Raw genomic sequence first — 24,153 nt, forward strand, 5'->3', positions numbered from 1 at the left:
CACACACACGCACACATGCACACGCACACACTCACACACACACACACACACACACACACACGCACGCACACGCACACGCACACACACACACACACACACGCACACACACAACGCCCCATCAAGGAAGAAGAAATATAACATCTTCTGCTGGTCCAAAGTACCTGAAACTTGACAGGTTCTTTTTGGTACCAACTAAATACATTTATGAAAAAAGAGAGGGAAAATGGCCGAATTTGGATATGAAAGGTTTCCACCCGACAATTGGTAAGACACAGGAATATGAATAAAGGGTGTATCAGTGTAAAACATTGAAAGGACAGTGACTGTTGTAGTCAGCACTGTCTGGGCAGACACCACCTTCAAGTCAGGAAGCTACACCCAGCTAACCTGACTCCGCCAGATGGGGCGCTATTGAGTTCACGAATCCATCTGGCAGCGTCGGGTTAACACCCAGCTGTGCTTCTCAAAAGCTTTGTCTTCAGCACCCCCTTTCTCTGATTTCTGAATCCAAGTGCCGCTTTTACCCGACTACGTTTTGCTTAGAAAACTGAGAAAACTATAGCGTATGATGCAATGAATGAATGATAACCCACCTTTTGAAGAATATATAGAGTGAAAGAGTTGCAATTAGTGCCTTCTGAGCACATTTATTTTAATGTTTAATTTATTTTCATAGTTTATTCTTAGTTTTCCATTTTCCACTTTCTCTCCAGTACCCCCTGTAGTACCACCACCACCACGCACAATCCTGCACGGGTCCAATTTTGCAGACCCGTCAATCTGCCCCGTTAGCCGTAATGATCTCGGACCTGTTAATATAAGACCCGCGCCCCGTGATTAATGACACACAGGCTACCAAACTGCCACCGTTTCACACAGGAGGCGAACAGCAGTCTTTTCTGGCTGAGACTCATCACCTAACGTTAGCATTTAGCAGCAGCTAACATTTAGCTCACTGACCAGCTGGACTCATCACCTAACGTTAGCATTTAGCAGCAGCTAACATTTAGCTCACTGACCAGCTGGTCAGCACTTCTATCAGACAATACAGTGTTGTGCAGCAAGCAGACGTAACAAATATTTCCAATACACGTCCGGTATAATCCATATACTGCCTTTATGATCGCTGTTCTGCAGACAGGTTATCTCCTTGCACTTTTCCCACATGTTGTCGTTATGGAAAGCAGACAGCGTCTCGTTGTCTCCAGTCGAACACGTTGACTCCGCGGCTGAGTTTTGAATGTGCAGTCCGTAGCATCAAACCGTGCGGTATGCACACTTGAAACATGTCGGTTATGTAGAAACAAAGCTAAAAAAGTAACGGGGGGGGGGGGGGGATTGACGTTGTTTTTCGTTTTGTTTTTTGTCCAAATGAAATATTCTCTGGTCTCTCCTGATTCTAAATATAGCTGAACCGCTTGGTTTGACCAAGTAAAACTATTTTATAAGCATTTTACGTTATGTCTATGGAAAATAAAAGGGTGGATGAAATCCCTTGGTTCGTATGCTTAACCCGGAAGAGGGCGTGACTTTGGCTCTGTATTAGTCTTTATACAGCTGGGGTGAACAAAACTGTTCATTTTCTTTTTTTTTTTAATCATCTCATGTTTCTGTTTGTCAAACATGCCCGTCTTTACCGCCTTCAAACATCCCCTGAGTATCATCACGCTAATGTCATCTCTGCCCAATGGATTACACTCAGCGAGTTTTAATTTTATTTTTTTTACAACTCTTCAGGGGGAAGGATGCATTTCTTGTGTTAGCCAGGCCCTCCAGGATTTCGCTGAGGTTTTTTTTTTTTAGATTGTTGCAATCAAAATGCTTGATTTTGCAGTGGCTTTTCTCAAAAATTGCAATGCAAGTTTTATGTAATCACACTCAGTGGTTCTGTTGTGTCTGTGAGCAGAGGAGTGGATTCACACTCAGTGGTTCTGTTGTGTCTGTGAGGAGAGGAGTGGATTCACACTCAGTGGTTCTGTTGTGTCTGTGAGGAGAGGAGTGGATTCACACTCAGTGGTTCTGTTGTGTCTGTGAGGAGAGGAGTGGATTCACACTCAGTGGTTCTGTTGTGTCTGTGAGGGGAGGAGTGGATTCACACTCAGTGGTTCTGTTGTGTCTGTGAGGGGAGGAGTGGATTCACACTCAGTGGTTCTGTTGTGTCTGTGAGGAGAGGAGTGGATTCACACTCAGTGGTTCTGTTGTGTCTGTGAGGGGAGGAGTGGATTCACACTCAGTGGTTCTGTTGTGTCTGTGAGGAGAGGAGTGGATTCACACTCAGTGGTTCTGTTGTGTCTGTGAGGAGAGGAGTGGATTCACACTCAGTGGTTCTGTTGTGTCTGTGGGGAGAGGAGTGGATTCACACTCAGTGGTTCTGTTGTGTCTGTGAGGAGAGGAGTGGATTCACACTCAGTGGTTCTGTTGTGTCTGTGAGGAGAGGAGTGGATTCACACTCAGTGGTTCTGTTGTGTCTGTGGGGAGAGGAGTGGATTCACACTCAGTGGTTCTGTTGTGTCTGTGAGGAGAGGAGTGGATTCACACTCAGTGGTTCTGTTGTGTCTGTGAGGAGAGGAGTGGATTCACACTCAGTGGTTCTGTTGTGTCTGTGGGGAGAGGAGTGGATTCACACTCAGTGGTTCTGTTGTGTCTGTGAGGAGAGGAGTGGATTCACACTCAGTGGTTCTGTTGTGTCTGTGAGGAGAGGAGTGGATTCACACTCAGTGGTTCTGTTGTGTCTGTGGGGAGAGGAGTGGATTCACACTCAGTGGTTCTGTTGTGTCTGTGGGGAGAGGAGTGGATTCACACTCAGTGGTTCTGTTGTGTCTGTGGGGAGAGGAGTGGATTCACACTCAGTGGTTCTGTTCTGTGAGGAGAGGAGTGGATTCACACTCAGTGGTTCTGTTGTGTCTGTGAGGAGAGGAGTGGATTCACACTCAGTGGTTCTGTTGTGTCTGTGAGGAGAGGAGTGGATTCACACTCAGTGGTTCTGTTGTGTCTGTGAGGAGAGGAGTGGATTCACACTCAGTGGTTCTGTTGTGTCTGTGAGGAGAGGAGTGGATTCACACTCTGTGGTTCTGTTGTGTCTGTGAGGAGAGGAGTGGATTCACACTCAGTGGTTCTGTTGTGTCTGTGAGGAGAGGAGTGGATTCACACTCAGTGGTTCTGTTGTGTCTGTGGGGAGAGGAGTGGATTCACACTCAGTGGTTCTGTTGTGTCTGTGAGGAGAGGAGTGGATTCACACTCAGTGGTTCTGTTGTGTCTGTGAGGAGAGGAGTGGATTCACACTCAGTGGTTCTGTTGTGTCTGTGAGGAGAGGAGTGGATTCACACTCAGTGGTTCTGTTGTGTCTGTGGGGAGAGGAGTGGATTCACACTCAGTGGTTCTGTTGTGTCTGTGAGGAGAGGAGTGGATTCACACTCAGTGGTTCTGTTGTGTCTGTGAGGAGAGGAGTGGATTCACACTCAGTGGTTCTGTTGTGTCTGTGGGGAGAGGAGTGGATTCACACTCAGTGGTTCTGTTGTGTCTGTGAGGAGAGGAGTGGATTCACACTCAGTGGTTCTGTTGTGTCTGTGAGGAGAGGAGTGGATTCACACTCAGTGGTTCTGTTGTGTCTGTGAGGAGAGGAGTGGATTCACACTCAGTGGTTCTGTTGTGTCTGTGAGGAGAGGAGTGGATTCACACTCAGTGGTTCTGTTGTGTCTGTGAGGGGAGGAGTGGATTCACACTCAGTGGTTCTGTTGTGTCTGTGAGCAGAGGAGTGGATTCACACTCAGTGGTTCTGTTGTGTCTGTGAGGAGAGGAGTGGATTCACACTCAGTGGTTCTGCTCCAATATGCTTTTATTCTGCTGCACTTTACACATGAAGCAATAGTCTGTCACAGCCACAGCCTGCAGTGATAATACAGAAGCAGTGTTGCAGTCGAGTCACTGTATCTCCAGTCCAAGTCCAGTCTCAAGTCCCCAGTGTTCGAGTCCGAGTCAACGAAGAAGAGTCGGGTTCCCATTACTTGGGTCCGAGTCCAGAGCTACATGAATCCACAGGGGCCTGCCCTGTACGCTATTGAACGATGTCACAGTATTAATGTAGCCGTCGTATCTTATGGCAAATTATTAGGGTCTAGTTAGTACAAAGAATGTCTTTATCGAGTATGGTTACAAGTCTGAGTTCTCGTCTCCAACTTCCCAGTCCAAAGCCCAAGTCATCAGTGGAAACAGTTCAGTTGCCCACTTCAAAAAAAAGACTAAACTCAAAGAGAGGAGGACTGGAGCACACGATATCACTGGTAAATACATGTAATAAGGTGCAAAACACTGAGACGTTTGGACGCACACAGCGTCTTCTTCACAGTCAAAACCTCGACTCGTCAGTCTTGACACCTGATTAAACTGTATATAAGATAGATGTCAGATGGGGGGGTTTGGAAGGGGGGCTTCTACAATAGCTACCACTGTTTGTTTCTATAGGACAGCAGCTATAATGCCTCTGCATCTGTCAAGTCTCACAATATAGACTCTTTTAAGTTGACAACATAAACATCCTAAATGAACCCTAGCTTACTTCCTGTTGTGGTGTTTGCTAGTACGATAGAGTACCACAGGAATGAGTCCGGAAAACATGGCTGCGAAGTGCTAACACCTCCGGCTCGTAGGTGTAAAAGACAATGGGATTTTTGTATTGGGAATTTAGGTTCAATGCCTGAAATCAGGTCTGTGGTTCACACAAGTTTATGAAACGGCAACGTTTGTGTTCAGCAAGATGATCTTCACAAATGAGCACCGCTTTTATGACTTTTGAAGTGTTTTCTGAAAATAGCATTTTTTTTTAAATGCATTTACAGTACCCTTCAAAAGTCATAACGGTGTTCGTTGTTTGTGAAGATGATCTTGCTGAACACAAACTTTGCCGTTTCATAAACGTTGGTTAACCACAGACCTGATTTCAGGCATTTAAACTGAAATTCCCAATTACAAAAATCCCATTGGCTTCCCCCCCTACGAACCAGCAGTGCAGGGACCTCTGGGTGAGCCTACAAACATACATCATCCCTGCGCTACTCTTAATAGTTGACAGGACATAAGCTAGCTTTCAAACGGTTCCCTATAAGCAGTGGTTCTCAAATTTGTTCACATAAAGGACCCCTAAACTGACAAAAGATTAGACCACGGACCCCCATTTGATAGGATTTTGTCCCACAGTCCCCCACATGATAATAAGATTGATGCTTTTAGATTTTTTATTACAGTGTATAAAACCCATGACCAAAATAGTCATTGTGTTACTTATGAATGGAATTATAGCCAAAATAAATTGGCCCCCTTTTGGCTGAGGACCCCCTGGAACCCCCTCAAGGACCCCTGGGGGGTCCCCGGACCCCCATTTGAGAACCACTGCCCTATAGCAACACAATTCCCTGAAAACCATATATACCGTATAGGACAGCACAATGCCTCTGCTGCAGCCGTGAAGTCTCACTGTATTGAAGTGCCTGGAGGGTTGATAGTGAACGAGATGCAAGATAGTTTTATTTAAGAGCCGTGTGGGGGGTGTAACAGAGTATATTTTCCTTGTGGTTGCTAGATTGTGATGTGCAGCATTGGAAGGAAAATGTTTTGCTTCATTATTTTTTCTAAAATATTTCTAAAATATATTTCCTGGCATTTGTCTCGCCTGGTGTCAAGAAGCATTATACAAATTATTATTATTAAAAAATGCGTTGGAAAAAGATTGTCTCCTGTCCCTTTTTTGTGGAAGGCCACTTCACCGAAAAACAATGCTGATTTATCTTGCACACGATCTCACATTATCTGAAAACTAAACCGTTTTGCAGGTATTAAGTTAGTTTGACAGTTTTTGTGTGGACCAGTGATGTCATCAGAAGGCATTGAATCATTGTGTACTGTACAGTCTCGTGATGACATCACTGGTCCACAACTTAACTCAAGTCACCTCTCAAAAAATAACTAAACTAATAACTAAATGAATGACTGCAAAACTGTTTAGTTTTCACTTTTCAGATATGTGAGGTAATGTGCAAAATAAATCAGTGTTGTTTCTCGGCGGAGTGTCCATTTCAGCTTTACAGCTACAATTATACAGTGTTACAATACAGTGATAAGCTACTACTCTATTACTTCAAAAGAATAAAAGTAAAAGCACATGTTGGACGGATCTGTATTTTTTTTTATTGCATTCAAAATCAAAACATGCCATCAAAGCATTTTTAATACATTGATTGATTTCTTTATTTACGTGTCACACACCAATGGTGCCCAAAACTGGTTTACAGAACTGCAGCTTCCATATTTCAGAATGCAAGATAGCAAATAAAAGGACACACGGTGTCATATAGAAAAATAGAACATATTTGTTACAAACCTATACAAACAGCATATTTTGTCTTCTTTTTCAGGCATTACTAATAAATTGACCTATATCAAAAACTCTGTTATTAAAGAAAAATTCAAGTCTAGGCACATCCTGTAACCAGAAAGCTTCAGGGTGAACAACAAACACTTTTTCATACATTGAATGTCTCAGGTCATCATACAGAGGGCAATAAAACACAAAATGATACAATAATAAATGCTAATGACATAATATCACAATATCCCATCATGTAATCAAAGCATTTCTGCAGCCATGAAAAGTAAAAGCATGACTAGTATTTTTATAGATCAAGTTTTTCTTCCTGGTTGTACTTGGGCCAATTTCCCTCGCTGTCCCGGTCGTTGCTCCACCCCCTCTGCTGATCCGGGGAGAGTCGTAGACTAGCACATGCTTCCTCCGATACACGTGCAGTCGCCAGCCACTTCTTTTCACCTGACAGCGAGGAGTTTCATCCGGCAGGATGTAGCGCGTGGGAGGATCACGCGATTCCCCTCTCCCCTGAACAGAACGACCGGAGGAGGTGCTAGTTCAGCGACCAGGGGACTCGTCACACCCCACCGGCTTCCCACCCGCAGACACGGCCAATTGTGTCTATACGAAGGTCTGACAAAGCTGGAAGTACCACTGCCGGGAATTGAACCTGGGTTCAATCTCCGCTGTGGTAGGAGAGTGCTTTTACATCTACACTAACCAGACGCCCCACCACAGTAAATAGTTGACTTAGTATTGAATCACTCAGAATAGTCATTCCCATAACTACGGTGAGTGGCATCATTTCTAGTAAATTACAGTGACATTAACTAATGCTCAGTTTGCTGGGGTGAAAACCAAAATCACTATGCTGCCTTCAGGTCACATGGGAAAACTGGGAGATGTGAGCTTTATTGTAGGAAATACTGCTCACCCACTGTAGGCTCGGGTCAAAAAAAAAAATATATATAATACACGGTATCTGTATATATCAGGGTTCGTACAACTTTTTAAGAGTACAATTCAAACACTTTCAGAGCACTGAGAGCAGCAGATGGTCACCCTCATGACGCTGCCGCAGAGCCAAGCCGAACAGAAAAACGTCCGGGTAGTGTAGTGGTCAGTGTTGGGCAAGTTACTTTCAAAATGTAATATACTACATAATATAATATAACATAATATTACTAGTTACTTTCATTTGAAAGTAATAAGTTACTTTACATTACTTTCGGTGGAGAGTAACTCGTTACTTATTACACTACTTTTGCATTACTTTTACCAAAACAACAGCAGCAGCAGAATGACATCGCTGCCCCGGCCGGAACCATCCCGAAAAATTATTTCAACCACCTTGAAGTCGGTGTAAACAATCCAAAATTCTAAATGTTATTCTTTTCCTTTCTTATTGTCATCTATAGTGGTTATTTGCATAAAAACACAGTTTGATTAGGAAATGATTGTATCTTTTTTTAAATATGTGCTTTGATTTAATAAAATGTAACTACATTTGTAACTTGAGTTACTTGACAAAGTAACGTATAATATTACTGAAATCCTATAAGTAATAAGTTATATTACTGAGTTACTACTCAAAGTAATATGTTACTTTTGTAATGAGTTACCCCCAACACTGGTAGTGGTAGATTCCCTGCCTACCGCAGCGGGTTCATATCCATGTGTTACCTCCGGCTTGGTCAGGCATCCATAAAGGCACAATTGGCTTTCCCTGAGGGTGGGAAGCCGGATTAGGGGTATGTGTCCTGGTCGCTGCACTAGCGCCTCCTCTGGTCGGTCGGGGCGCCTGGTTGGGGTGGAAGGGTAGGGAACTGGTGGGAATAGCGTGATCCTCCCACGTGCTATGTCCTACCGGTGAAGCTCCCCGCCGTCAGGTTAAAAGAAGCGGATGGCAACCATGGCAACTATGCATGTGTCAAAGGAAGCATGGTGCTAGTCTCGGCTCTCCCCAGATCGGCAGAGGGTGAAGCAGCGACCGGGGCAGCATTTGTAGTACTAAAAGATGTTTGGTTGACATGAGCGATTGTGTAGCTGAAACACCAGATTATGTTGAAAATCAAGCACTTTTCAAGTATATTCAAATGCAAGCATATTCCTAACCTTGAAAATATGGTTCAAATCAAGCATTTTCCAAACTTGATATATTATTCCAGAGGCTGTCAGTCTGTGGCCACTTTATTCTCCAAAATCATGATGCCCCCATACCCAATTATTTTGGAATGCCTTTGACTAATTAGTGTACCTAATCATGTGCTTTTATCACAAAATGCACACTCACTTACCCCAAAACAGGGAAGAACACACAACCCTACCCAGTCCAGTCCTGCCAACATTGTGCTCAATGAGTTTCAATCATTGTTGCAATGTATTCCAACGGGGCGCCCCTCCTGGCCAATCAGGGTGGCTGCAGCACTTCGACACCACCCCCCAGCGGCCGCACAGGCGCACTGAGCTGCCAACTGCCATTTTGTGTTGGGGCTGCTACTACACTCTGCTTCACGGAGAGAGGATTAAAAAGAAGCGGAGAACAAGCCTGCATCTCTTTGTTTCCTGGCCGGCTGTGTAGCTCAGACTCCGGGCTGTCCACAGCGCTGAGTCGCAGCACGCAGAGACCTCCAGCAGGTAAACTCAGCAACACTTCTCTGGAGCAGGAGGGAGAGTTTGCAGGAGCTTTACTCGGCCTCTAGGTGTCACGATGGGGCTCAGGTCTTGCAGGCTTGTGTCGGTCGGGGGGTGTTTGTCTCCCTCTATCGTTATTGAAAACCCCGTCAAAAGACGCCTAAACAGACCCCAGCCCACGCAGCATGTTTACACGGCCTGTTCTGTTTGAGACACGTCAGTCAGAAAGATCGACGGAGATCGCTTATGAAAAGTGACGATTTGCTGGAGTGTTTTTAGGCCGAGGCGTCCATGTTCTCCCTCTTTGTTTCCTGTCTGTTTTTACAGCCGAGACGACATGGAAACTGGCGGGCTAATGTTAGCTCCTCTGCTAGCTACTGTTAGCTAATGTTAGCTCCTCTGCTAGCTAATGTTGAGTTTCGGGCTGCGTCGCACACAGCATCTATCACACGCCTCAGCCCCTGCTCATACCTGACTGTACGTCTGGGTTTGTTGTCTGTTATTATAATGTCACATTGCCGTCTGCGGCGGTGCTTTAAACGTGACATAACCGAATGGCTACTGGCTATAGGTGAAACGAGCCTTTCTTTGCACCAATAAAAGTTAGCTAAACGTTAGCTTAGCTCTATGAAGGCCAGGCCCTGTCCCGCCCGTAGCGTTACTAGTTTCCTCAGTGAGACGAAACGTTCCACCTCGAATAAATAACGTTACAGAACGCCCAGCTCTCGACACACGGCTGGCTAATAATACGACACGGCTCCATTACTTCATGTTAGTCGCCGTGCCTCCAGCTCCTGTCACTGCTTAAACTCTAACGTTACGTGACAGCTAGCATCATTAGCTAGCGCGATGTTAGCTTGTCCATTAGCGTGTTGCGCACACTGAAAGAGTCCGACGCAAGGCCACCGCAGAGTAGATGATGACGAGGCATTCCCATCAAATCAGCCCGCTTTGTTTCCTTAAAGACGATGCGATATCCTCCTCACGTTACTCGCTGCTAAATAAGCACTCTTCATTCTCCTGCATTATGTCCCCCCCTCTCTGTCTCTCTCTCTCTCGCTGCCATGTCGTCGTGGTGTGTATAGAAGTTGTTGTTGCACCGTTTGCCCGCTTGTCTGTGATTCTAAGCCCATCAGAGTCACACAGACAGAGAGACATAGGAGCAGAGAGCTCCCTCTACGACTCGGCTGGGAGAGCTACAAAAACACCGCTGAAATGCAGTTACAACAGGCAACAGCTGTTCGCCCGGGCGCACCAGCTTTTCACCAGAATTCGCTTTAACGTGACCACAGAGTGAGCAGCACGCAGTGAAGGGAAGGCCCTGTACACCAGTCTGCCCAGCCTTTGTCGACACTAGAAACCTGCAAGCAAACAAACACAGAGGTCACACACACAGACGGTCACGATGCTGCCACAAACTACAGCTACCAAACGTGATCAAAGTCGTGCAAGTTCAAAATCTCATTTTCCAGGCCTGGAAAAGTGATAGAATTAGTCAAATCCTTGAAAGTTTTGGAAAAGTTGTGTGTAATGAAATCAATTGCTGCCTACTACAGCAGTTGTTGGATAATGTTGTGCCGTGGGCTTAAAGGGCCCCTCCAGTCAGTTGTCCTACCTGTATCTGTTGGTGTTTTATGAAAACGTTCTAATATTTAAATGTTGTATAGTTAGGGGTGCCACCTAATATATAGAAAAGTAAGGGACGCCCCCCACAGCAGGGGCCCCGCTCCTTAGGGCCACGGCCACCACGGGCCTGAGGGCGGGGTGGGGAACCAGTGGTAGTAAATCATAAATTAAATGTTTCAAGAAAGCATTTAAATTCATACTTGAAGTTTGAAGTGCTTAATTAACAATGAACTGAATTGCAAACGAGCTATATAGGTTGAGTCGATGTCTCGTCGACATAAACGCTGGGGTAGCTGGCTGGAGGCGTGGTAAATCCTCCCGTTCTCCCCATTCAGCATAGTTAGCATTTAGCTGCTAGCCCAGGCCCAGGCAGATACGATCGGTAATTTAACCCCCGCAGTAAACGCACAACTGAACAGACGTCTATCTATATACCTGCTCTAGAATCCCAAATCCTGTAGTGTAGAGCCGCAGCACCATCCTCAGGGGAGTCAGCCCATTGAGATATGTTTTTTACCCCACCCGCGCGCTAGCCGTAGTAACATTTTGTGTGCGTTCCCACACAGACCGACTGTATCTATAGATGACTTTTCAGGTAGAAACTCCTAAATAAATGGGTATATGATATATCTATATGAAAATATTTGCATTCTCTGAACACAGTTCTTTAATATTTTTTCTGTTTATTGAATAATGCAATTTTCCAGATTGGTTGATGGTTGAGCATATAACATATCAGAGTTGTTTATTTTCTTCTCATGTGCACTATATTGATTCATATAGAGCTCAACGGGCACGTGACTTTTTCGTAGGTCACAGTCACGGGTTGGCTTGGTTCCAGCCTTAAAACTCATTCTATAAGGGTTTTTCAAAATGTCTATGGAGAAAATGAATGGGGAACTTACTTCTGGAGCAATGACGTCACGAAAAAGTCCTACAACCTGTTGTTGTGGGGGTTTTTGGACCACATTTGCGCTATATAATCACTAGAGGGCACTGTCACCATTCAAATACCTCCCATACTCAGAGACAGCAGTGATGTTCTCTGTGTGTCTGTTCCCTCTTTGTTGAACTCGTTGTCTGGTCCACTCCAGAGTGGAAGTAGCGGCAACATTTGTTGTCATTACAGTTGCAGGTACTTCTGGAACGATGTTGTGAGTTTTCGAGGCACAAAATTGTCCCTCGTTGGTTTCCCCGCCACGTCTCGCGCGCTTTATTAACGTTACATTGTGACCGCCGCGGTCACATAATGGACCATGCATATGTGCAACATTACTGCACTAATTAGTGTAACGTTAAAGTTATCATCTGTAGCTTACAGACAGCAATGATTGCATGAATGAGTTCAAAACACAGTAAAATCATTGTCTAAACTTTATTTAAAAACTTTATTTAAAAGGACAAAAAAAAGACGGTTAATCGGTTATTGATTTTTCTAAGCGGATATTAATAACTATCATGTTACACGTGTACACACTGACACCCCTAATAAGAAGCAAAGGCTAATAATAGTTTGTTCCACTGCAACATCATGAACACATTTTAAAAATAACAAAATACACTGGAGGGGGCTTTAAGAAGCCTGCTCAACCACGACACTTCTTCTGTTTGATTTCAGTTCCTACGTGAGGCAGCATGGACGGGGGGCCGACAGAGGGGGTGGAGGACCTCCCCTCCATCCAGACCATCCACAGCCAAGACGTGCTGGTGGCTGACCTGCTGCAGCAGGCTGCAGAGGCCGGGGGCATGGTGACGGCACAGGGAAGGGTCATCCTGGAACATGGTGAGGCCTTCATTATTTACTTACTGTATCAATCAATATATTCATTAAAGGAACACGCCAACATGTTGGGAGATTCATCTATTATTTTATTTATTTCCATACATCGTGTTGGGAGATTCTCCTATTTGCCATGTTCCCGATAGTGAGACGAGAAAATGGAAGCTCTTCTCTTCTCTGTGCGCACAGTAGCAAGTAGCGATGTGCCCCTCCTGCTAGTTAGCTTAGCACAATGACTAGTAGTCAAGAGAACGGTTCAGTCAAAGAACTTTCTTTGTTTAGTTTTTTCAAGATAAATACCTAATGAAAAGGACCCGAGGTTCAACTCCCGTTGAGTTACTGTTTAGAGAGGCTGATTATAGGGGCCAGCGCTACCGCAGCTGACCACTGCGAGGCGCATTCTGTTTCCAAAAATGGCCGGAGTGTCGTCTCTTTCCTTCCATGCTCTTTGGTTCAGTCACCAAATACACATTTCAACAGCGCCAAAACGCTGTTACATACATGGTGTGACACGTGCATTCACCACGTTATATGAAATAATAATATAAAATTACGAGACATTGTCATTTTCAAAAGCAAATGCATAGCTGGAACTCCCAGTTTTGTCAGGAAAGTAGTTCCGGTTAATTTGCTTAGAAAATTACCATGTCTCGTAGTTTTAAATGATTATTTCATAATTTCATAACTTGGTAAATGCACAACATGTACATAAGAGTGTGTTGCGCTGTCGGAATGTGTCTTTGATGACCTAAAGGGGGTAGGCTAGCCATTCACTTGACTAGCAGTCATTGTGCTAAGCTAACTAGCAGGAGGGGCACGCCGCTACTTTCTACCGCACGCATATATACATGCTTAGATGGTGTAACCGGCATAACTGTTAGGTCAGACTTAGACCGTCAAGTTACGACCGACGTAGCTTCAGACCAGATGTAAGCCCTGATGGTGCAACCGGCCCCAGAGCGGCCCAGGGCCAGCAGCAGCTGATGGACGAAGCTGCATGGTTGTTGTTGTTGTGGGTTAATGTGTGTGTGTGTGTGTGTGCGTGTGTGTGTGTGTGTGTGTGTGTGTGTGTGTGTGTGTGTGTGTTTGTGTGTTATCAGAACTGGTGGCCCAGCAGCAGCTGATGGAGGAAGCTGCAGGAGGGGTTGAGATGCTGGTGATGGAGTCTCTGGACCCCACCTTGCTGCAGATGAAGACTGAGGTAAGGTCACAGTTAGAGCACACAGCTGGCACACCTTTTCCTCATCATTTATGTTGGACTTTAATAAGCCTTGGTCTTCACCCTTAAAGGCATAGTTGTGATTTTTTATGCCTCCGCTGGTGATAGCCAGGCCAGAGGCATGCTGGTTTCGGGTTGTCCGTCCGTCCGATGTTCGTTAACGCGATATCTGAAGAACGCCTTGACGGAATTTCATCAAATTTGCCTCAATAGGCCCTGCTAGCTTACTTCCTATTGTCGGCTGTTGTATTAACAAACACTGCAACAGGAATTAAGCTTGGGGCAATTTAGAATGTTTATGTTGAGTCAAAAGTGTCTATAAGAGCTTAGTGAAAGTGTATTTGCCTCTAGGTGATGGAGGCAGCAGTGGGTGATGCTCACCAGGCGACCGTAACAACAGTGGACCAGACTCAGATCATCACGCTACAGGTAGGACATGGATACAGGTAGGACATGGATACAGGTAGGACATGGACACCTTTTCAAGGCATTTGACAGCCGTTTCTCCCATATACCCTTTTAGACAGCAGGTTCAAGCAAGATCGTTATATAATAATAAATATAAAATAAAATAAAAGCAAGCCTGTATAAAAGTCACAAATATGGAATGGGGGGGGGGGGGTCATTTTGATCCGCCTTTCGTTCGGGCAGTGCAGGTAGTAACAGCCCCAAATCAACCTCTGTGAAAGGGTAACCCGGCGAGGCGGAAAGCTCATTCATAAAAATGACAGCTGTCATTTTTATGAATGAGTTTCCCGTCTTCTCCTCGGAACCAGAGGAAGAAGAAAATACCAAAGGAAGAAGAAAAATCGCTAGTTAACGTTACTGCAGTCTGGCCCGCTGTGCATTCATTACGAAAAACTGTATTTCTGTATATTTTAGAGCAGTGGTTCTCAACTGGTCTAGCCTCAGGACCCACATTTTTCCTTCCGTCATTAAGTCGCGACATGTAATAAACAAAAAATGCAACAAAAGTACAAATAGGGCTAAAAACCCAAAAGCAGAGTCGTCTTGAATTACAGGCGTATATGTTCTTTTAGACAAGTTACACTGGTGATGCTCATCAGGTGAATCAGCTATAAACACTGCAGAGAGGTTAGCAAAATGGAGAGTGCAAGAATAAACAGTAAACTAAGGCTGATATCTGAACGTACAAGCAGGGAAGCGTAGCATTTATTAGCATCTGTAACTGTGGGGGCACAGCTTCCTTCAAAATAGAAAACCTACATAGTGGGCCTTTAACACTAGTTTAAAATACCATGGTAAGCCAATCAGGCAGAGTAGGGCACGCCATGCCTTCGCCATAGTAATAATAATAATAATAGCTTGGATTTATATAGCGCCTTTCAAGGAACCCAAGGCGCTTAGTAGGATGTGCGCTGCTTCATGGTGGTATATCCTTCAAAGTAAAAGCGCACCATCAGATTATTATTATTCCCCCCCCCCCCTCCTTGCGAGCGCACGCGGCCCACTCGAAATGGCCCCCCATCTAAGTACCACTACGTACCAAACCAAATTTCCCAGGGACCACTTCCACTGCGTATATCAACCCCCCCCCCCCCCCCCCCAATAAAATACAATTAGCTGATTTAACCATACAATAGCAGCAGAAACGCTAAATGACAATATAAGGCTACTAGCTGGTTCAAAACGGACACACACGGACACACACACCTGCCAACATTAGGCTGTGAAAAAGAGGACCCCTTTGAAAAAAAAAAAATTTCCCCCTCGCCAAAATTTGTTTTTTAGCTACCTTCCTGACAAACTAGCATGACGTGGTTGGTACAAATCGATTCCTTAGGTCTTCTATGTGATATTTCCCAAATATCACGATATTTCTGAAAATCAGCCCAATCCGGCTACTCCTCAGGGTTAATGTGTATGTAAAAACGTGACAAAAATAAATAACAACGCACGGGGAAATTCCCGATGCAAATAAGACAGACACACGCTTGTCCATAATGCAGGCCTATGTGTGAACAGCCCCTACACAGCAGATGACCTCTGCTCTATCATGACCATAGTAATAGATGTTCTTACAGGCATATAGCCTACGAGAGCTTAACGTAGCCAAACTTTGGTTCCGCTTGTTTCCCCTCAGACCACCTGTATTATTATTATGCAAAAAAGCCCGCTATTATTATTAATTACTTTAATAAACGAGTACTCGTTCATTAGTTAATGAGAGTATTTGAATATTGACATTATCCCTAGTGCCTAGACACTTTATGGGTAGTAAACTATATCTAGTATCTAGTAGGCTATATTATTTATGCTTAAACGACGTTGACATTAATTCAATTAATGGACATAATAAGCTTAACGACCTGTCAGAAAACCTAACTGTTTTCTCCCCAAACCCCCGCAGCAATTCCCACATGACTATTAATATTAGTAGTAGTAGTATTGTTATTGTTATTATTAGTATTATTGTTATTTTGTGTGTGCATCTGATAAATCCCTCTGTGACGAGTCGTGGGCGACAGGTGAGGATGTTTCCTCTGTTCTGTCAGTCTCTTCTAGGGATGTTCATCAATTATCGAAAATCGATAATTGATCGTTAAGGATTGGAATCGATCCTGTGGCATTTGGATCGATTTTTTAATTATATATAAAAAAAAAAAAAAGGGACTAGGTTTGGGTGGAATTCGTTCCTCCTCGCCCCACTCCATTGCACAGCCGACTAACGTGAGGTGGAGCTTCATATAGCCTCTAGTTTTCTGGCTGGGCACGGGCCTTTGTGCCAACAAAACTGTTTTAAAGTAAACATGGGAAATTCACACCGGCATGCGCCGGGGACAGCAGTGTTGGAGAGGAGACACATTGAAATAAAGAGTTCATTGAGGAGAACACGTTGTCTTTCGTATTTTCTGCCATAGGCATTAATTTTGTAAAAAAAAAAAAAAAAAAAAAATTGAAAGTTTTCTAAGTATTAATATGATCGATAATCGATAATTGGTCGTTAATTTTCACCGATTATCGATTTTGGAAAATTTTCAAAATGAACATCCCTAGTCTCTCCTCAAAACCATCCACACTGTTACAATACGAGGCCAACTTATAGCCTACTACTGTACTTTTAATCCCCTCGGTAGTAGGTAGGCTATGCCTGTTACCATCTCCATGGCAACGATAGAATGCCACACCTCCTTTCCTTGCGGAAAGCCGTCTTGCTGTCTAAATGCACTCAGAAAGTGCTGTCTGTCTGTATAAAAAAGCAACGCTGGCTTATTTGCCGGTCGTTCCTCTCCCTCGCTGTGTCCAGGTGGTGAACATGGAGGAGCAGGCTGCTCTGGGTCTGGGGGAGCTCCAGCTGGTCCAGGTACCGGTCTCTGTCTCGGCCTCTGTGGAGGCTCTCCAGCAAAGCTACGTGGACGCTACGGGCATGCCCAAAGACGGAGACCCCGTCATCTGTCACACACTGCCCCTGCCAGAGGGCTTCCAGGTACGCAGACACACAAACGATGCCGCACAAAACTAAAAAACCTGCTCGGGAATTGTTCAAGTCTGGATGGAATACTGATGTGAAAAACCATGGACTGACATTAGATTGGAAAAGAGTATGGAGGAACATTTCTGCTACAGCTCGTGATTATATATTAAAATATAATAATAATTGTTACACTATAAACTGATTCATGATTCATTAGGGCACCCATCTGCTGTCAGCGCTCTGAAAATGCTTGAATTGTACTCTTAAACAGCTGTAAAACCCTGTACCGTAGTAAGGTAGACAACGAACTACAACCTACTGTCGTCTTGATGAAAACGAGTCCTCCACCGAGCTGGACAGATAACGGCCAGCGTTATAACACAGCAGCGGCTGTAAAGAATAGATTAAAAATAGATTAATGAATTAATTAATAGATTGCATTTGAAAAGTTTAGTTTAGGAACCAATTATTTTATAACATCTGAGGATAAATTATTTTTGATGGCACTTACCGTCACTGCTTGGCTAATTTGTGCGGTAAGGGGAAAATCATAGCCTGGGAAGCCGACGAATCTGCCAGCGAGCTCATGTTTCATTTGCTGTGGCAGCTGCGTCTGAAAAGGGCCAATCGCAGCCCATTTATTACACGGCTTTGTTTAATACTCAACTGATTGGTCAACTACGGAATTCTACGTCTGTTATTTATTTCCAAACCGCTGCTTCGCAGACTGTTGCTACTCCAACAAACAACAACAGAGTGCAGCTCCTGTGCATGCCCATATTCAACACCCGGGTCAAAACGTGTACTTCCCTCAAAGCACCACTAGGTGTCCCTACCCGACAGGCTACAAACATGCCTTGGTTCACTGTAACGGCTCGGTTGGTAAAACCAGCTGAGCAGTGGCTGATGTTATTAAAGTTGTAAAAACAAAAACAGTCTGTTTACATGTGTTTCTGTTTCTGTCGCTCTGCACGGATGCTAACGTGGAGGTGGAGACCGTGACTGACTGATTGCACGGTATCCGTGGGCTCTTGAAAAGTATTAAAAGTTGATCAATCAATAGGGAAAATTAAGGCCCTTAAAAGTATTAAAAAGTCGTAATCGCCATTTGATGAGGTATTACATTTGGTAGCTGATTGTGTTAAATGGGCATATATCATCTCATATCTATCGCAGAAGACCCCTGAATTGAATCCAAATTGTATCTTGGCAGACTTTGTGATATCAGCAAATATCATATTGTTGTCAAAAGATATTGTGATGTGGCGTCGAGGTCATAGAATACATTAGGGTCTTTCACACCGGCCTTGAAAGCCGAAAAATGCACGGAAATTAGGATTCGCGGCTCCGATGTGAAAGGCATGAACGCGCGTTGGTGGGTAATTCTTGTACGCCTTTTGTCCCGGCACCAAAGGTTGTCACATCGCCGTATTGGCGGACAACCCGCCTCCACTTGAAAGGTCGTCGCAGCGAGCCGGAAAAGGTGCGAATGGTCAGCTCATTCATAAAAAAATTACAGGGGAAATCACCTCATGTATCAAGAAAGTGACGAGTGAAAGTAAAAAAAGTAGACTGATAGACAGACCTATCTCCACACACCACACTTTGCACTGTGCGAGGCAGCGCTTCATACGAATCGCTCATAAGATCGTGGTGTTTTTGCAATGTCAGCGTAGGTAATTATTATGTATATTAACTTTATTACAACTTTGGCATGGCAATATCTGCTGCTTTACCTTAACACAGTGTGACTGTTACAGTCACAACAGCCAACTAGTCCGCTGCTCTGGCTTCAGGCAGCCTCGCACTGTCCCCCTGTTTAGTGCAGGCTGCGCTGAACAGAGAGCACTGAGGTGAGGTGTCAAGATTTCATCTCTGAGCCCTCTGATAGGCTATTGCTTGATATGTAACCAATCAGATAGCGCTGTGGGCGGGACATTGCTCCAGACACAGAACTACTGTAGGAGAGGATTCTTCCAGGTGCAGCAGCCGCAAATTAGCGCATTTTTTTATTAAGTTATGATATCGGCAAACAGCCAATGAAAATGCCGATACAGATCTCCTCAGCGGACTAGGAGAAGGAGGAAAGTCTGTTGTTGAATTGAATTCGTTCATCATACAGTAGCCTAGGCTACACTAACCTATGAAAATATTAACTCATTCACCGCCAATGACGTCTTTGACGTGTTATCAGAAATAGCCCTCCCCGCCAATGACGTGTTTGACGTGTTTTTGTTTTTATTACTGCAGGGCGTAGTTTAAACACTTCCCCAGCCTGTCACATGGTATCAGGTCCCTAGCATCTAAGACAACACGTGAACAAACACATACCGCAGCTGTTGTTTTGAAATTGAGGAAAAGAGGAAAAGCAGAAAACTGGTAACGCTTCCTTGTGCAGACAGGAGAAACGCCATTGAAACGCGCCTCGGCGCGCTGCACGAGCTGGAGTCGCCTTCCTCTGTGCCAGCCGGGAGAAAGTAATCAAGAGATGTGTTTGATCATCGGAGGAATGAGGAAATGATCGATCAGTTTGCGAGGGCGGTGAGGACGTGTTGAATAGCCGAGGGGAAAACGGGAACGATCAGATAGCAGCATGATAGCAGGGAGGATATGACAGGGAGACATGGACGGGTGCAAAATAAACACACAACAGCAAGGCACAAGGCAGAAGCGGCGGTCACAGCAGCCCGCTGTCCTTTCTCAAGAGCTATTCAGTTCATGAAATCGCTGGGCTGCGTGCCCTCCAGTGTTGCTCCTGGCCAATCCCAGCGCCACAGGGCGTGGTTATTGCTTATCCTATGTGGGGTTAGAAATCTAAAAGGGGGATCGGGGATCGTGTGTGTGTGTGTGTGTGTGTGTGTCTGTCTGTCTGTCTGTCTGTCTGTCGGTGTGTCTGTCTGTCTGTCTGTCTGTCTGCACACTCACACCGAGTAAACTGTATTGATGAATGTAAAAAAAAAAGCACTTCATGTGTATATATATATATATATATATATTTTTTTTTTTTGTCATTTGTGTCCTAACGAATAATATTTACATGTCTGATGTCAATACAGTTCAAAATAAAAGAATTGAGAGTGAGTTCTCCCTGAGATTGTGCCCTTTTACAAAAATTGCCTTTTCTCCTGTTTATTTTCTCAGGGAGAACTTTTGGGGGAAAACAGGGTGTATATAAATGGCTATAAGTAGAGTACAGAACATGCTAAAAGCTCACTTTTTTTTTCCTGGTGAACCCAGAGATGTACATCTTCATTTTGAGGTATTGCAAATCACTCTGGTGCTAATAGATAATTTACTGTGGGTCTTGAAAGATGACCAACAATTATGAAAATCTTTGGCCTGTGCTAAATATTGGCAGTCCTAAACTGGCGGTGAATGAGTTAATTTGGGCTAGGAGGAGCTCTGCTCGCCTTTCAATCCGGGAGCAGGGGATTTCACCTGAAAGTACACAGCAGCACGGGAATGTGGCCGTGCTGCGGGCTCTGTGTGAAAACAATTTCTGTGGCGAGGCTGCCAGGCTTGACGGGCTTCCCGAACTACAATTTTGCGTGATCTGTGTGTGAAAGAGCCTATTGAAAAGGTCTTCAAAAGGTCTTGGATTTAAGGAATCCTGCATATACCCTGTGGTTGGTGTGTTTGGTTTGTAGGTGGTGAAGGTGGGAGCTAACGGGGAGGTGGAGACAGTGGAGCAAGAGGACGATGGAGAGGCCCACCAGGTGATGGAGGAGATGGTAGAGGAGAACCAGGTGTTGCTAGAGGAGGAGGATGAGCCCCCTCAGCTCCAGAACGAGGAGCCATCCTGGGGAAACGACCCCGACTATCAGCCCCCCTGTTCAGCCCTCAGAAAGACCAAGAAGGTGAGATCATTACAGGGTGTGAATTCTTCTGTGCATAGAAGGACGGTAAATCTCACAAACACGTAATGAGTAGGGGTGTCACGATACACTCAGTTCACAATACGATACGTATCACGATACTGGGTTCACGATAACGATACGATACGATACGATTTTAACAATATTTTTTTAAACTTGAATAATGACAATATATGACTGGAAAAGTAGTATTTTATTTGAAATGCACAAATACAAAACATGCTGTTGTGGGAAATTGTTATTACAATAACAACTAGAAAAAACATGAGATTGGAGATAAGGCTTATCTTGAAATAGAATGAGTTACACCATCACTTAGATTTACTTTGAACTAAAAGGTTTCTCAGCAGTATAAATTCTCATTATGCATCTTCAGTTTTTCTTCAAACTCAAACAACAAGACTTTTCTTAGTCTATTTTTTATGCATCTTCAGTTTTTCCTGTCAAGTAAACAGTTTTGCCAGAAACTCAATTGAATGGTTTCTCTCCTGTATAACTTCTCATGTGTCTCTTCAGAGACTTGTTCAACTGAACTACTTTCCACACATTGAACTTCAACAAACAAAGACGTTTCTTTGTCTATTTTTGAAAAAAAAGAAAAAGAAAAAAAAATTGCGATATGAGATTTCATCTCAACGATACATATCGTGACGTTTTACTATCGCAAAATTTTGTGGGACGATATATTGTGACACCCCTAGTAATGAGTTGATCTGTGTTGTCTGTGCAGGGTAAAAAGAGTCGTAATGAGTTGTTCTGTGTTGTTTGCAAGGTAAAATAGTTGTAATGAGTGTTGCAGTTGTCAAACAGACATACAAATCTAGAGATTAGATGCTTGGAGCTCAGTAAAACATAAAAAAGCATGCTCGTTTGGGAGCTTCAAAGGCAGTTATATGTGCTGTTTGCAGGGTAAAAAGAGTTGTAATGAGTTGTTCTGTGTTGTCTGTTCAGCCTAAAAAGAATCGTCTACGTTACGCTGAAGGAGATAAGGACATGGACGTCAGCGTGTATGACTTTGAAGAGGAGCAGCAGGAAGGTCTTCTGTCTGAGGTCAACGCTGAGAAGGTGGTGGGCAACATGAAACCCCCCAAACCCACCAAGATCAAGAAGAAAGGTGAGTGTGGCCCCCTAGTGTTTAACCTCCCAAACTCACCAAGATCAAAAGAAAGGCGATCAAGGTGCTTGCTACTGTCAGGACAGTGAGGAGAGGGAGATGGATAGCCATGATGTTTAAGATACTTCCTACTCTCATACTGTATATCACAGGTTTTGAACTGAATTTACTGGCTTTGATGCCGTGACAACCCTTCTCTGGCCAGGTGTAAATATTGTTGTTACAGTCTCTCTCCACCTCCACTAGCCACACACACCGAAGCCGAATATAGATCTTTCCCTGGGTATTGTTATCGAAGTTAGAAATTCTATTATCGTGACAACCCTAAATTAGGGTTAGTTTTGACTTGTTTTGTGAAGAAATATGCAGATACTGTACCGTATTTCATCTACTAGTGGCCGGGGGATTTATTTACGTCATCTTCATCATTATTAAACTGACGTATAACTGCATAGTATCTTAATTACTCAAAATATAAGGTGACAAAAAATGGCAACCATATTTTCAGTTTTGGCAACCAAAAGCTTTTAGAAGTGGTTGCAACCAGGCGTTTGCAACCACTTTTAAACAACCACTTTTAAAAGCTAGTGTTGAGCCCTGAAAATAAAAATGAGAGCAGGATGGGACGGGAGTCATTCTACCGGGATTGGGGTGAGACAGGATTCTTTTTATATATTTATATAAAAGGGAGTAAGTGGGTCCTGTCTGCGTTTTTGGTCCGCCATTTTTTGTCCCACATTGTGAGATCTGTGATGTTTTTGGTCAGTATTGATGTCACTGATGATGTCATAGACATTGTGACATCATCAGTCAGATGTCACTCGAGCACTCCATGATGTGATCATTGATGGCCACTTGAGCAATTGTGATGCCACTCATGATGTCACAGTGTATGAGTGCGTTTACATGCACACCAATAAACTGTTTATTAGCGGATTTCTGAGTTACCTGATTATTCAAGTGGTCATGTAAACAGCATAAACCGATAAGCTTTATCCGTTTATGGTCATAAACGGGTTATGAATAAACCGATAAACACACCTAGGTTTCTGGGCAATAATCGGTCTTCTCTCTGCATGTATACAGCATAACCAGCTTTCTTTCGGGTTTATACATCTGCGCATGTACACGTTGCGGGAGAGAGAGGCAGCTGGAGACGCGCGCTGCTCACTCACTCACTCACTGGCCCCTTTCTGCTTCTTCTCCCTGGCCTCCTTGATGAGATGAAGGTGAGCAGCACGGAGCTCCTGCAACAGGCGTTTCCCGACCTGCTGCCTCCCCGTTGCTGCACTGCTATGTTGTAATGTGGATACAGGAGATGACGAATATTTGTCTCGAATTGCGAATAGAACGACGCATTAATAAAACGCATTGGACTCAGTGTGCAAGCCGTGATCTGTGTGTGACGGGTTTTTTCAGATGACGGATTAAAAAGATTAATACGGACAAAACGTAGCCTACTCAGCTGTTCAAAACACAAGTTATCCGCCACTAAAGACCTTAATTCTCTCAGTTTTCTGACAGCTATTTAAATTCTGTTGGGTCAAGATCTGTATCGTTCATGTTATTTGACGTGCTTCAGTCGCCTGCCTGTCTCTGTGTGCTATGCTTGGTAAAGTTGGAAATATATGACAGATTCACACTTCCAAAGCGACGCCTCCCGACAACGAGATACAAACTAATTTTCACCTAAACCATCCTCCGAGCCGGACAAGAAGTAATGAAAATGTGATTTTGCATTTTGCAACTTCTTTTGTTGTTTTATTGCGGAATTACCGCTGCCTTCTGGAGAGAAATCCGACTAATTGACTGAATCATGTAAACCCGGATTTTTCCTATTGTCGGATTATTAAAGTGCATATAAACGCAGAAATCAGATTATTGCCATAAACTGATTATTCTCAGTTATCCATTTATTGTCTGCATGTAAACGCACTCCATGACATCATCAGTGATGCGAAGTTGGGCATATGTGCGCTGAGTGACGTCACTCGAGCACTCGATGATGTGATCAGTGATGGTCACTCGAGCAATTGTGATGTCATCAGTGAGTGATGTCATCAGTGATGCGGAGTTGAGGCAATTGTGCGCTGCGCATGCCAATAGAGCAGGTA

General features: G+C 44.1%; 1 protein-coding gene across 1 annotated transcript in view; it reads left to right on the forward strand.

Moving 5' to 3' along the window:
- The first annotated feature begins 8,849 nt into the window (after nt 1-8,849).
- The window catches only part of LOC310800601 (transcriptional repressor CTCF-like), a 32,701-nt gene continuing 17,397 nt past the window's right edge, over nt 8,850-24,153 (forward strand). The window contains exons 1-7 of the mRNA XM_083663224.1: nt 8,850-8,992; nt 12,234-12,398; nt 13,496-13,596; nt 13,966-14,043; nt 16,883-17,062; nt 20,698-20,907; nt 21,877-22,039. Of these exons, the coding sequence (XP_083519350.1) occupies nt 12,251-12,398; nt 13,496-13,596; nt 13,966-14,043; nt 16,883-17,062; nt 20,698-20,907; nt 21,877-22,039 (880 nt within the window). The 5' untranslated portion in view covers nt 8,850-8,992; nt 12,234-12,250. The remainder of the gene's footprint in view (nt 8,993-12,233; nt 12,399-13,495; nt 13,597-13,965; nt 14,044-16,882; nt 17,063-20,697; nt 20,908-21,876; nt 22,040-24,153) is intronic.

The sequence above is a fragment of the Poromitra crassiceps genome, assembly GCF_964638095.1.
Source record: "Poromitra crassiceps genome assembly, chromosome: 30".
Lineage (NCBI taxonomy): Eukaryota > Metazoa > Chordata > Actinopteri > Beryciformes > Melamphaidae > Poromitra > Poromitra crassiceps.